Source organism: Rhineura floridana, chromosome 9, assembly GCF_030035675.1.
Source record: "Rhineura floridana isolate rRhiFlo1 chromosome 9, rRhiFlo1.hap2, whole genome shotgun sequence".
Classification (NCBI taxonomy): Eukaryota; Metazoa; Chordata; class Lepidosauria; order Squamata; family Rhineuridae; genus Rhineura; species Rhineura floridana.
In genome coordinates this window covers 83,109,241-83,125,100 of record NC_084488.1, presented here as the reverse complement: position 1 = coordinate 83,125,100, position 15,860 = coordinate 83,109,241, and the positions used below count along the sequence as shown (strand labels likewise).

Below are 15,860 nucleotides of genomic sequence, written 5' to 3'. Positions count from 1 at the left end.
ACACAAAACTGTGTTTCCTTTTTAACCCCTTTTTCTGCTGTGCTGAAGTAACAAGTTAGCACTACTTTTTTAAATAACCCTCCCCCCTTTTCATTAACACTTTGACCCTTACCTTCAAGCCTCCTACTTTGCATTGATGGCCACCTTTTTCCATTAGACTAAATTAAGGAAATGAATTGTGTTTTTCTTTTATTGACTTCCTTTCTTCAATGCACTATGAATGAAGAATGGAGCAGCATGGGAGCTATTGCCGATGTTGTAGACTTGAGTGGGGGAGATGAGAGTTTAGACCACTGGTCAGTCGTGCAGCTGTCTATGATCAGTTGTAATCCATCAGCCTAATTAATTTCATAGGGCTGTAATGAGGAGTAAATGGAAGTGAAAACCATGCATACTGGCACAAGCGCCTTGGAACATTTGAAGAACAAACAAACAAAACATCAGAAACCCTGGACCACAGAGGATGCTGCCTTATATCAAGTCAGACTACGTGTCCATCCAGCTCATATTGTCCTGACAAAAATATATCCTCCCACAGAACTAAAAGGTGATACAGAGTTATTAACAGAAACAGCGGATGAACGCACACCTAATGGGGGTAGGAAACTGCAGAGGTATGCAGAAGGCAGCAGTAGTATCTTTTTCAGGGTTGCTGAAAGATGGTACGGGGGTACTGATGCACCTGGCTCAGAGCCATCAGGGGCCCCAGACACTGAGCTTTCTTTTCTTTTTTAAAGCAAGTCTCTAGTCCTAGAATCATAGAATAGTAGAGTTGGAAGGGGCCTATAAGGCCATCAAGTCCAACCTGCTGCTCAATGCAGGAATCCAAATCAAAGCATTCCCGACAGATGGCTATCCAGCTGCCTCTTCAATGCCTCCAGTGTTGGAGAGCCCACTACCTCTCTAGGTAATCGGTTCCATTGTTGTATGGCTCTAACAGTTAGGAAGTTTTTCCTAATGTTCAATCGAAATCTGGCTTCCTGCAACTTGAGCCCATTATTCCGTGTCCTGTACTCTGGGATGATCGAGAAGAGATCCTGACCCTCCTCTGTTTGACAACCTTTCATGTACTTGAAGAGTGCTATCATATCTCCCCTCAGTCTTCTCTTCTCCAGGCTAAACATGCCCAGTTCTTTCAGTCTCTCCTCATAGGGCTTTGTTTCCAGTCCCCTGATCATCTTTGTTGCCCTCCTCTGAACCTGTTCCAGTTTGTCTGCATCCTTCTTGAAGTGCGGAACCAGAACTGGATGCAGTATTCAGAATGAGGCCTAACCAGTGCTGAATAGAGGGGAACTAATACTTCACGGGATTTGGAAACTATACTTCTGTTAATGCAGCCTACATCCTCCTAGAAAGAAAGTTATGACACAAAATGTGCAGGTACCCCTCTAGGAGATTTCTGTAAGATGAGCTGGACTAGCTGCTCCCTCCTCTGTGATTTTGACCAATGAGTGGTCAGAGCTGTGAATGACAAGTAATGACCTCAGAGCTGTGAATGATGGATATGTTTTAACTTACTGTTGGACTGTCTTGTTCACTTTTTGCAATTTATATTCTAACAGCCATTGGCTACACACAATAAAAATCTGACTGGCTGACACCAGCAATGGGTATTTAACATACCCAGGGCAAACAATATTACCTATCCTATCCACCACTACCACCCCACATAAACATACACTATGCCATGCAGATCACAAATAGTCTCCAGCTGTAGGAAATGATTGGCTGCCATGTAAAGCTTTTCTTCTAGTGGGGGCTTCTACGTTCTTGAAAGCCGATTTACAAATAATGCATTGCAACAGTCTCAGCCATGCTCGGCATGGAGGTACAGAGAGGGATAAAAGCTGCTCCAGTTACTCTGCTTCTGTCATGCAGATTTCAAGGACTCTGCAAGGAATAAAAATGCTGGCAAACCCATTTCCTTCATGCTGCTTTCAAAACTAGTTCCACAAGTGGATTGCTTGTCCACAGAATTACTTACTGTTTCACCTGGGGTAATAATGAGAGTTAGCAGATAAAGCAAGGCTAGACAGCATGGTGCCCTCCATATGTTTTGGACTACAGTTCCCATAATCTCTGACCATTGGCCATACTGCCTGGAGCTGATGAAAATTGCAGTCCAAAACATATAGAGAGCTCCACTTAGGCTAGCCCTAAGATATAGGCTTCCTCCACTCCACTACTTCCTTGCCTCAGTATTGTTCAAGATGAGGCATGGAGTGCGTGGAACTCCAGGAATGTTCTCTTTTCCTGTGACCCACCCAGACTGGAAGTCTGCATCTTGTTCACACTGAGCCCAAGGGTGAGGAACCACTGGCCCTCCAGAGGTTGTTGGACCCCAATGCCATTAGCCAATGGACAGGAATGATGGGAGTTGTAGTCCAGCAACATCTGTGGGGCCACAGGTTCCCTACCTCTGCTGTAGTCTGTACAGTACCAGCAAGTGGGTAGCTCTCCCCCCCAACCTTCCCCCCCAAAAAACAGGTCACAGACCTTTTAGTCTCTGCTGATGTGATAAACCAAGCAGATTGGTTGCACGAAGCACAGGATGGGGGAAATTTGTTTTTGTTTGTTTGTTTCATTTTTAAACCGCCCGTAGCGAGTGGCTCTCTGGGCGGTGTACAAAATAAAGTAACAAGGGCTGCTGGGGCAATATTCAGTAGCTACTGGCAATCAAGTGAACATAAGGGAGGTTTATTTATTAAGAAATTTATATAGCCTTCTTCACCAAAAGGCCACAGGGAGTTAACAACTTAACTGCTCCTACATTGCTGTGCACTGCACTTCTGTGCTGCTGTTTTATTATTCTGAGATGAGTTGTTTTTGTGGTTTTTATTTAATGGTTTTAATTGTACATTGTACTTATTTTAATTGTTTTATTTTTGTAACCCACTTTGGAGCCATTTTTATGCAAATAATATATAAATCATAATAATCATAAGACTAAAACCAATTAATTCCATATAAAAATGGAAATGGACTGCCTTCAAGTGGATCCCGACTTATGGCTACCTTATTAATAGGGTTTTCATGGTAAGCGGTATTCAGAGGGGGTTTACCATTGCCTCCCTCTGAGGCTAGTCCTCCCCAGCTGGCTAGGGCCTGCTCAGCTTGCCAAAGCTGCACAAGCCAGCCCCTTCCTTGTCTGCAACTGCCAGCTGGGGGGCAACTGGGCTCCTTGGGACTATGCACTTGCCCACAGCTACACAGGTGGCAGAGCACATAACCTCTGAGCCACTCACTGTGGGGGTGATCTTTAGCTGGCCCTTGACACCCAGGAGACCCGAGCGGGGATTTGAACTCATAGACTCTGGACTCCCAGCCAGGCTCTCCTCCCCACTGTGCTATACCAGCTGTCTATCATTTTCTTCTGAAAAATGCTGAAGATGAGGGGAACTATGGCAGACGCAATTTATGAATAGTTTGACACTACTGCTTTATATTAGGAGAATTCCATGTAACTCCTAACAGCATAATTGTTCTTTTCCAGCCTCAGGACATTAGTCTTTAGTGTTGATTCTCCAGCCATCCTTTCCTATCTTTTGTTCTGCTTTTCTTTCTCTAACTTAAAATCTCCTTTTGTTGATCTCTTTGTAAATCACACACAGTATATAGCCTTTTTAGCTTTTAGGCACAACTTGCAATTCAACTTAGCTTACTGGGCCAGCCACAACCCTTTGTTGTGTAAATTTGTATAGATATTAGCAGAGATTGTCAACCCTCTGAGATGCGTGTGTGCGAGTGTGTGCGTTTACCTAAGAAAGCAGGCTTTTACCCTGCATTGAGATCACTGAAGACTTAGTAAAATAAGAAAAGCTACTTTATTTATAGAAATACATAGTAGATAGAAAGGTATACCTAGTTCTAACTAAGTTGGAGGCGCAACACCCAGGCTCGGGAGTTACCCTCATGACTCAGGAGAGAGAACAGAGACAAAGGTGTCTCCTCTCTCTTGGACAGTCAAAGAAGAGAAAAAGGAAGGGTGGAAGGAGGAGGGGCAGATAAGCTTCCGTAAGCATATCAGTCTAATGACGGAAGGAAGCCAGTCAGAGCATCACAGGTAAAGGTAGTCAAGCCTAGCCATCTGGAGGACCCTAACTCTATCTCCCTTCTGGAACATAAACAAAGGAACAAAACAAGAGTTGCTCTTGCCCCACTTCCAACAAAAACAACCTGGGACTTTGTGTCTGTACTGTTCTACTGACATATAGACTCACGTAGGGCCCCTTTAGAGGCAGGCCACGACTGGGATCATCCCAAGCATGTGGACAAAAGGTGGTTATTATGGGTGTTGTGCCTGGGATATTGCAAAGGCCCCATTGTGAGTGTCTGCTCCTGTGGTTGTGTGATTAGAGTTTTCCACTGTATGGCAGGGCCAGTAATTTCTGTTCCTTCTACTACCCATTTCACATTCTCAAACTATTGCTCCCACGTAATCCCCCAGCTTGTCAAGATAGGCTTCACGTCATAGAGGCTGTATTTCCATCTCCCTACAGTGGAATTTGAACCCCTCTACCACATTGCAATGATCCTTTCTGCTGAGCTATCTACCTACCTCTGCTCAGGGGTCTACTTCCTACATGCTCGCTGTAACAGCTTCCATCCTTTCCAACATGATTCTTCCCCTCAATGTGGAAAACCTTCTGACCTTCTTAGTTGCAAGGGATTGCTTGAAAATGGGTGGGGGGGTGAAATCTGATGTATACCTGGAAGTAAATCCCACAGAAGTCAGTGGGACTTTCTTCTGAAGGAAACAGGTTCACAGTAAAAGTTTGTTAAACAGCCAGAGATCACAAACCTCTTGGAGGAGCTTGATAAGAACATAAGAAGAGCCTGCTGGATCAGGCCAGTGGTACATCTTGTCTAGCATTCTGTTCTCACAGTGACCAAACAGATCCCCATGGAAAGCCTTGAAAGCAGGACCTGCAATTCCCTGCAAGCGGCATTCAGAGGCATACTGCTGCTGACAGTGGCAGCCATCACGGCTAGTAGCCATTGATAGCCTTATCCTCCATTGTCTAATCCTCTTTTAAACCCATCCAAGTTGGTAAAACTATTCAAGCTTCCAGTAGGCAGAAAGCATACACACACTACAGTTTGGTTCCCTCATTATATATCATTAAAATGAAGATGAGTAAATCTAGCTAGTGCACACTTTATTTTATTGTCACTAACAGAGCCCGGGGTGCCTTTTCCCCACTACATTCAACTTCCTCTGTGCACTGGTTTTGCAGAATAGCTGAAGATAATTTTTTCTAACTCATTTCTTTCCTGCTTCTCTTTCCTCAGACAGCTTTATTGGTTGAATCTGTCAACATGCCAGCAGACAGCAGCCTTCTGGTGGAAAGTGGTACTTAATCTAGCAAAAATAAAAATCAGTTTGCGCACTTAAATTAAGCCACTTTGCAGACATTTTCTCCTCAGGAGCCTTCCTGGTACAGCCACCTTGCACATTTCAGTTCCACATGACTAATTTATCATATATTGCATTTTTTAGCACTTTGCCTCAAGTTTTATAATCCCAGGAAGATGCAGAATTTTATTAGCATGAAACAGCCCTTGGTCCTGTCAGTGGCTATAAACAGCTACAATCTTATGCTTATTTACTCAGAAGTAAATGTCATTATGTTCAACAGGGCATACACCCAGGTAAGTGTGCCTAGGACTGCAGTCTCTCTCCCTTTGGGAGGCAATTAGCCTTTAACTTTCTCCAAAAGTTCAAGTACTATGTTCCACGATATATCTGTTTCTTCTCCATACTCTTAAAATAATATCATCCTCCATCTTTCCAAGGTAGCTAGTGTGATGCTGTCCACAGAGGGCAATGTTTTACAGAATTCAGAATGGTGATTGCTTAATTATTGGAGTTTCTCTTAATTGCATATGGTTGAGCTCCTGTGGGCTTACAGGATGCAGACAAGAAAAAACTAACAGAATATGAAAGGCCACTTTGTTGTATTAGATTTTGTAGCAGAGGGACAAATTAGAAAGTTAGCTTTTTTCAGTAGAGAGGGCATTCTGATGCACAAATCACCTAGCAACAAAATTCTGATCTCTCTGTCTTAGAAATTGGTTTGTCAAATTCCACATGCTTGTTTGAAGAGCTGCAATTTCAGCTGCACAATGAAACTGAAAGTACAATTTAAAAAAAATGGTTTTCAACAGAAAACATTACAAATTCAACAAACCTCTCCACAAGAAGTACACAAGCTAGCAAATCAAACTTATAGTTAGAACCATTTTTTTCCCCTTGACTTTTAGTATCTGTTTTTCTGTAAATAAACTTAAAGTCCATCATCATTTTCTCCCAGGAAAAAAGATGATCCCTAACATAGAGCACTATAATTTAATGTACTGTATTAAAAGGACTATTCTATTGTACAACTACAAATGGCACGTGACTGAAAAGCATCTAGAACTCGCATTAGACCAAGAGAAGAGATATGTCACCATTACTCTGGCAGAAAAGCTCTGCCATATCTCATTTATGCTTGATCAGGGAGAAGTGGGAAGTGCACACACAACCAAAAAACAACCTCTCGCTCCAAATCTTTCTCTCCACAAATTGGAGGATGACCAAAAACAGAGCTAGTGCACTCCTCCCTACTTAACATGCGAGCAGAATGCCCAAATAGGGATCAAATGAGTTTTTGACTATTCTGAGTGGCTTTCTGGGGGTTTCCCTGTAGCCTAACGCAAGTGACTATTCATTTAATTGAAAGAGAATCAATTATGTTCTCACTAATGCACACTTTATTGGTAAGTTACAATAACCACACTACTGTCTATCTTACTGCATTTTCAACTACATCCATCTATTCCATCCATGACATCTGATGGGTGATGTATTATGGTATGTATTTCCATGTTCTTTGTAACTTTGGCTCTGTAATATGACTTAGAGTTTAACTCAGTCCTTCATCTATTGTAACTTGTTTTAATTAAGATGTGCCTTCAAAGTCTTATACTTTGATGTTAAATGAATATCCAACAACTTATTTCATGCTGATATATATTTCTATTTTTCTGTTTCTGCAATGATGGCTAAATGCATTTTAATAGTTGTAGTATGCAAGATATGAATAAATAGCATATATTATAAAGACTGTTCTGCTGTCTGAAGTCTGACTCCCGAATAGAAAATTTCTGGTACCTCCCAAGATTCAAGAATTCTTGAGTGAGGTTTCCTCTATCTTCCACCTTCACTAGACGACTGCTGTTGATAACCTGTGACCTTAAGTGAACTAACGTTTGACATACAAGGACTCTCTGTAGATACAGAGGAAGGGAAAAAGCAAGAACCCTCGACCCTGTGCACTCACTGGGAAGGGGGCCAGCCTTGCCAATATCAAGATGAAACACTTAAAAACTACAATGATGTCGAATTTCCATTTGGTATGAATGATTGGAATCACTCAAAACACATTATGTGTTTTAATGACAATGCCTTTACTTTATAAAATGGTGAGCAAGCAATTGAGAAAAGTGGAAAAATTCTTAGACAAACAGACTCGACCAAATACACACACTGAAATAGGAGAAACCCAGAAGGTACCTCAGTCAAGGCTGGTAATCAGTATATAGTAAGTCCCCATAATAGTTAAAGAAAATTACATTAAACAATTCAGAGCTCACAGATCAAAGCCCAATCTTATTTAATACCTAGGACAAAATATAAAAATCAGGAGCATAAAAACAGCAAACTTTACTCAATATATTATACATAAAGCATTTAAAAATAAAATATATAATACAATCAGTTATATATTATGTCAGTCTTGACTGTGCCCCTTTTTGTTCTTTTTCATACCTAGACAAGATTAGAAATTATCTACCAATATTATATTCAAATGATTGATTAAAATAACTATCTGAATAATATCAAATATTTCAACCCCTCAAAGCAAAAATCAATTAATATGTAAAATCCTACATATTGCTCTCAGTTCTCTTTTGCTAACTATGCCAAGTTTGCTCCAGGTAAGCAAACAACTCTTTCATTCTAGTGTCCAATCTCATCAAATTCTAAGAGATGTCCTCTACGAAGAAAACTGGGATAATAAAATCCAGTTATCCATTAAGCCCGGGATAGCCAACATGATGCTCTCCAGATGCTACTGGTCTCCAACTCCCATTAGCCCAGCTAGCATGGCCAATGGTCACGGAGGATGAGAGCTGTAGTCCAGGAACATCTGGAAGGAACCACATGGGCTACTCCTGTGCTACAGGCTCTGTAACACTAAAAATCCCAAAACATGTGGAGATCAGACCATAGTTTGGACACCAGGAATGTGCTCTTCTGTGCTCACATGATCCCTCTCTTTTGCAACTCAAATTCTCTCCTGCACATTCTGGTTTACAGTAATCAAAGTCTGCTATGATGTTGCTATCTGGCAGATTACATAGCTTCTCCCAAAGTCATAAAAAAACATAGTGAGTGATAACTATGGTTTGCCTGCTTCAGACATCATGGTAAACTATGTCTGAAATGGCATCTAATTAACAACTAAAGGATATTGCATGGCATTATAACCAATAGCACTCTTGCTGTTAACAAGAAATTGTTCTGAATCAATCTCTCATGGATTTCTATATTTACTTTGTTTTATCCTGCTTTTCAGTCAATAATCGTCTCCCAAAGTGGCTCACATGAAATAAATAAATAAATGATAGAGAAAGGCCCTGTCATCAGGCTTATAAATTAAATTAAAAAGACAAAATACAAAAAGGGAAGGGGAGGGGAAAGGGAGAGGCAACAGTTCCTCAGAGCCAGAATAAAGTGGTAAGATCAAAGCATCTGTATCCAGTTCAAGTCAGGCTGATTCCCTGGCTGGTTTTCTTCTCTGATTAGCAGTTGGTGTTTCTTGCTCCTTTTTAGCAACGGATGGGGCCGGAGTGTTCTCTTTCCTCTTGCTTCTGCCTTCCCAGAGCAACTGGCAATTGGAGGTGAATGTTCTTTCTGCTTGGGGAGGGAGGGGAAGAGCCCCCTACAGCTGCTACTTCTAGACCAGGCTTCAAAACCCCACATAGCCATGAAGCTCACTGGGTGACCTTGGGCCAGTCACTGCCTCTCAGCCTCATGAAAACCCTCTTCATAGGGTCGCCAGAAGTCAGGATCAACTTGAAGGCAGTACATCTACAGCTCTCCTTTTGTGTAGCCTCCCAATGGCCAGGGATTGCCAGCTCTCCGAACTTAGGATGTGAAAGGGACTTCCACCCCTCCTTCCCATACAGGGTAGCTCAGTGGTACAGCATCTGCCTTACATGCAGAAGGGACTAAGCTCAGTCCCCAGCATCTCCAAGGAGGGTTGGGAAAGTCTCCTGCCTGAAACTTCAAGGACAACTTTGCATTTGAAAGTCAATCCACTTTTTACAAATGCTTAAATTGCTTCGAAATCAGCTTAGATATGCATAAACACACCAAAGCCATTTGCTTTGCAAAGACTGTAGTATTTAAAGTACCTTGGTGAAAACCTCTCTCATTATTATACAGCCACAAGATATAGCCAGCATGGATTTTTCACACTCCACCATGTTAAAATGAAAATATCCCCTGTGCCATCCTGCTGCTTCCCATAAGGTCATTTCAAAACAAAACCTTACAAAACTTAAGAGTTCTGAACTCAGAAACGCTTGCTTAGCAACCCTCTAAGTTTTCATGGTGATATGCAAAACACTCTGAGAGAATCCAGAGTTTGAATTCGGGAAACAAGAATTAAAAAATCCAGACCCCTCTTGGACTTTTCTCTGTCAGAGGTCTCATAATTCTTTTTAATTAATTTGTTGAAATTAATTAAAAATCAGCCATGTTCACAAAGTACCTGTAATCCTGTTGCTGACCTTGCCCCACACTCTGACCTTCATCTTCTGCAGTTTAAAGTTAAAAAAAAGTGTCTGATTTTTAATTAATGTAAGAACATTAACATGGGAGTCTATGAGGCATGCTTAGTAAGAACCAACTGTCAGTGTTCTAAACACCAGACTATCAGCAATTTGGCTTGGCTAATAAGAATCAGCTTTGGTTTACATTTGGGTGGGAGACTACAGGTATTTGCTGTAGAATAAAAAGGTGGGGAAACCTCCAAAAGATAATGATACTGTTATCAATGTTTTCCTTTTAGAAAGGAAAGGAAAAGAGCTTTTCCTTTGCCCAGTGCCCACCCACCCAATCTCCTCCCCTCATCATCTTCCCCCTAACTCCTCCCCTCACCCTTACCCTTACCCTCACCTTCTCCTTCCTCTCTCCCCTCCTCTTCTCCACTCCAGCCCTCCCTCCCCCCTCTGTCCCTCCCTCCCTCCCCCCATCTCCTCCTTCCCTTGGTCAGTTTCACCTATCCTAAGCATGATTGTAGGGGAGTAAATCCCACTGAAACTCAATAAGTATGCAAATGATCAAACCTAACCTTCCCCTCTCTCCTGTCCCCTCCCTCCTGCCCCTCTCTGCTCCTCCTCCACTCCCCTTCTCCCCTCCTTTCCTTCCTGGAAAAATTGTTACCAAATTCTTCCAAGCTACACAGGAAGTTGATTGGACTGTGAAAGACCAAGTCAAATTATGTTTGCATTTTGACAAATTTTTAGGGCAGAGAGGAGGTCAGGTCTCCTGCTCCCCTGGTGCATTCACTACAGCTCTCCAATTTCCCTTTTTCTAAAGTTTGATAGAAAAGTCTGTTGGCTATAGATATGTTCTTAAACTGCAAGTTTTTTATTATTAGTGAATAGAGAGTAACAGGCATAGCCAACCTTAGGCTACAATCACTGGGGATAATATTTAATTCTTCTACAAGGTTTCAGCTCTGAAGTCACTAAAAGAACAGTGTCTTCAAGTACATGCTGTATCCATGCACACAGAGATAATCACAATCTCAGCTTTTGATTGTTAAGAATAAATTTTCTTTTTTCTCTCCAGCATCTTTCGCAATATAGCAACTGGACCAGCACTGTATTCCAGTAATGAATATTAAAGATAGACTTTGTTCCCTCTCATGATGTTAGGTCAGACACACCATCAAACCATGGTTTGGTATTACATTAATAAGTCTAGTGCTTAGGTGTGTCCCAGTTTCCATTCTCACTTCCAGTTTAGTGGTTTTAACTGGATTTGCAATCCAGGTTTTGGGCAAATGGTGGTTAGCACAAACCATCATTTTCCATTACATCCGAACTAGGCAAGTTATGGTTTGTCCCTAAATCCAAAGCAAGAGAGGAAATTGGAGCATGTAAAGAAAGTAAGTAGGGAATCCTTGTTCACACAACACCAAACCATAGTTTGGCATTACATCTGAACCAAGCTACTGTGAAAACAAGTTCTGTGAAGACTCTGATAGAGGACTCTTGAAAGCTAGAGATACCATCTACTTGTATCAGAATAGAAAGGACAAGTTCTTATCTCCATCGTGCCACACCGGATATCCTGACATTCTCTCCCATCTGCTTTTACGCTGGGATGACTTCACTACTTGCAGTAAAGTCATTCCAGGCTTGTGATAAATTTTGTGATAATCACTGTGTGCACTGGGACTCATTTAGACAAAATGTCTGAAGAAACCTTAACCTAGATGACCAGAGTAAAGCCAGTCTTTAAAACTAGAGGTTTGGCCAATAAGGTTTTACTTGTGTTAGAAAAGGTTATGTTAGAGGGACAATAATCTGTTGAGAAAGTATTTTTTCCACACCACACATAGTTAAACTCCTCCTGTAAAAGGTAGTGATGGAAATCAACTTGAATGGGTTTCAAAGATAAGAGAAATTCACATAAGATGAGGCTATCAATGGCTACTAGCCACAATGGCTATGTTCAGTCTCCACTGCCACTGTCTCCACTGCCTTTGAACACCAGTTGTTGGGAATTGCAATTGGGGAGAGTGCTGTTGTGCTCAGGTCCTGTTTCTGGGCTTCCCAGAGGCATCTGGCTGGCCACTGTGGTTATAGGATGCTGGATGAGATGGGACATTGGCCTTATTCAGCAAGCTCTTCTTCTGTTCTTCTGACCATTCCATGGGAAGCTATGCCCCTGGAGGAGCCACCTGGCATGCCCACAGAAAGCTCTATTGACACAGTTCAACCACTGGCAGTATGTTTTGCTTGAAATTAATTTTTCCGGTTCCTTGGGCATTTGTGTTATTGTTCCTGTTGCCACTGTTGAAGCCAGAGATGGGGAATCTGGGCTCTCCAGATGTTACTGGACTATAACTCCCATCATTCTGGATGACTAGCTGGGTCTTATGGGAGTTGGAGTCCAACATCTGTTTAAGCATTATATTTTGTAAAATATGTAAATAGATTGTGAAATATGTATTTAAAAACAAAAGTACCAACAGCTATACATACATGGGTGCCACGTTTTCAGACTTTCAGCTTTCCACACAGTGGACGGGGGACTAGTGGCAGTTGGCACAGCAACATCAAAGCCAGGGCTAACAGTGCAATCCTACTCCCTCCCACACAAATTTGCTCTACACATGGAGAAGATCTGACAAGGACATTTATTATATAAATCTGAAATAATCTTTTTGTTACATCTCTGCTGCTTAGTTATATGTTAGTTTGTGGATATTTGACAACACCACACACACACACACACACACACACACACAGAGGAACATTGCTCGTGCTAAGTGCAATGCCTTGTAAATTTACTTTTGGGGTTTGTTTATGTTTTTGTAGCACTGATACCATTTATGAGTAGACCCATGTTTTGTTGATGACACTGAGTCCTGGCTATAATTGTCTCAGGAAATACCAAATTCCTAACTCTCATATACGACAGGAACTCTGCTCATCTGGAACCAGTAAACCAGAGACTCCATACATTCTCATATATGTCAATATCAAAGTGAAATGCAAAAGATATAACCAGGGGTGTAGTTATCTGGGGTCTTGGGGAGACTTAGACCCTCTACTTTTTTGGAAGCAGAGTCCCAGCAGGGAACTCTAGCATCTTATGAGCCAATCAGCATGAAAGGGGAGCCTGGGAAGAGTCTTCTAACATGCTTCCTTATCCTTTTCTGCTGATTGGAGCCAATCAGAGTGAAAGGAGGTAGACAATGGAGGAAGACCCTTCTCAGTAGCTAACACTCCTCCCTTTCATGCTGATTGGCTCCTAGGAACATCTGTTGTGAGAGAAGGCATTAACAAAGATCTAATTCTCAACTCCGCAGCAAAAAAAAAGGAGGAGGCATGGCTGTGACTAACATGAAGGGACCCTGCACTTCTGAATTTGCCACTACACTACTGGATATAACTACTGTGTTTATTACTGCAGAGTATGAAAAATGCCTGAGAGAGGATGCCATTGCCATGCTATAATTAAAAATAAATATAACCTGGTGCAATGTATCTTTTTTTGAGGGGGGGAGAGAATAATACCCTTGACTCAGAACTGATGTAGTGTAGTTATCCTCTCCTCTTTCAGCCTCCCATCTGTGCTATGGTATTTATTTGTTTTATTTATTTATTACATTTTTATACCGCCTCATAGCCAAAGCTCTCTGGGTGGTTTACAGCAATTAGGGCGTAGTAACACTCACCTACCTTGCAGGGTTATTGTTATCCTTGCATGTTTGGGAAATGCTTCAAACACTCAATCATTACCCTTAATCTTTCTGCAAAGTGTTATCACCAAGTACAATTGCTTCTTTTCCAGTGGCAACACAATTACTCTTTAATTCTTATTCTTTATTCTTTGATAGTAGCCACACACATTAGTGTCATGTTCTGTTCATGCAGCTGGGTCTGTAAAGCCACCCTGCACTCCACCAAGGGTTGCACAAGCATACACACACATCTAAATGGAACTTGTGAAGGAAAATATTTAATGTAGTAACTCGCAAACTTTTTTCACCACAAACCATTCGAAAATTGCTGAGGGTCTTGGTGTACCATTTAATGATTTTTCTGCCTGTTGTAACAACTGGAATGCACTGTGCTAGATGCATGATTTTTAACTGTTTATTTATACGTTGCACTTTTTGAACGACAATTTGAATTCCATTGTATTCAAATAGTAACACAATAAAATACAATATAAGACATAGAAGAGGCAATAAAACACAATTAAAAATCAATATATTTAATGTACTATCTCCCATGTTCAGTCACAAATCTAAAGATGCACGATGGACCACCTAATTGAAGCTTGAGGACCACTGGTGCTCTGTGGACCCCAATTTGGGAATCCCTCATTTATCCCTTGGGATTGCAGATAATGTATACATTGTTAAATAGTTACGAATAGTGCTATATCATGCAGACAATTGCTCCTGCACAAACATTCTATTAGTGATATCAAGAGAGCATTACAGGTGATTTGTAAAATGCTCATTGGAACAGAAGCAATCCGGCAACAGAATGCAGGCGAGGTCGACAGAGGCTTAACAAAACAACTTTGTTAAATTGGTACAAGTTCAAACACTGACTAAAAGCAGAGGATGGCTAAACTGTGGCCTTACATATGTTGTTGGACTCCAGCTCCCATCAGTCCCACCCAACACTGCCAGTGGTCAGACATGATGGGGACTGGAGTCTATCAACACCTGGAGGCCCACAGGTTAGCCATCCCTGTCTTAAAGCATAAACAAACACTGGAGCAGAACCATGCTGGGCAGGAAAACTCCTACTTGCTCACATTAAGATGGCCATCCCCTCCAGAAACACACACACACACAGAGCAGAGTGGTGCAAGGAAGAGAAGACCGCTGCACCACCGCCTCAGGAAACGTTAAAAACTTGATTTTGTTCCATGCTCAGGGAAGACGCAGAGGTATGGCTGTGGCTGCGTTCTCCTCTTCCGCACACACTGAACGCTTTAAAGGCTCATTTCTACGAGGACAAAAAAAATTCTTACTAAATTCACGAAACTCAACGTTGTCCTTAACTTTTACAAAAACGTCGTGATATAGAAAACAGGTTCCTTAACTTTCACACGCGCGCGCACTCACCCCCCAGCCAGTTGCTGGAGATGTTCTGCAGCACGGTGAAGGGGACGCAGAAGAAGGCGATGAGCAGGTCGCTGAGCGCCAGTGAGCAGATGAAGATGTTGGTGACGGTGCGCATGGCTTTGCGGCTGGTGACCACGTAGAGCACCAAGCAGTTGCCGAAGAGTGCCAAGGCGAAGATGAGCACGCAGGTCAGGACGAAGGCCAGCTTGGCGCGCCAGGGCAGCTCCGGGATGTAGACCAGCGGCTGCAGCCCGTAGAGCGTGATGAACTGCTCCCGGGTCACGTTATTATCCCGCAGGAGCTGCGCGAACTGCTCCGGGGTGATGTTCAGAGACCGCATAGCAAAGTCAGCCTTCGGGTCTCTCTAGTCTAGAGCATGGCCGGGAGAAACTTCCCCGCCGTCTTAGACGGCGTCCAGGGCGAACGATCCGGCAAAGGGCACGCGCGGAGCCGGGAAGCGGGAAGGCAGATCCTCGAGAAAGGAGCTGCTGGCCGCCTTCTCGGTTGTCAAAACGTCCCCGCAAGCGTTTGTCGCTCAACTTGCAAAGGCCCCCAGTTTGAAGAGCAAACAGACCGCACCTAAAGTGGAGAAATCAGTTAGAATAAAACCTCGGCACCCTGCGGAAGCCTGAAACTTTTGAGCCAAAAAAAGGGAAGACGTTCGACAGTCCACTGCTCACTTTTCCTCTACGATACGCCAATTTTTTTTAAAAAAAAAACCCAAACCCAAAATCCCGAGCTTGAAAAAGTCTGCGCAGCAAAGTCTCCCTACTGGAGACTTTATTCGAGCCGCTAGCCAATGGACGGACAGAAAGGGCGTCTTCGCTTCCTCCCCCTTGGTCTCCGCAGCAAGTTTCCATGAGGGTCCCCTGGCACTGCCTGTCGTCACTTTGGGAGGAGAGCTCAGCTGTCGGTCCTCTG

At 42.5% G+C, this 15,860-nt stretch overlaps 1 protein-coding gene across 3 annotated transcripts in view; it reads right to left on the bottom strand.

Moving 5' to 3' along the window:
- QRFPR (pyroglutamylated RFamide peptide receptor) overlaps positions 1-15,447 on the bottom strand; it is a 36,988-nt gene extending 21,541 nt beyond the window's left edge. For all 3 annotated transcript variants that reach the window (XM_061584334.1, XM_061584335.1, XM_061584337.1), the window contains exon 1: positions 14,940-15,447. In XM_061584334.1, the coding sequence (XP_061440318.1) occupies positions 14,940-15,279 (340 nt within the window). In that variant the 5' untranslated portion in view covers positions 15,280-15,447. The remainder of the gene's footprint in view (positions 1-14,939) is intronic.
- Between the last annotated feature and the right edge of the window lie 413 nt (positions 15,448-15,860).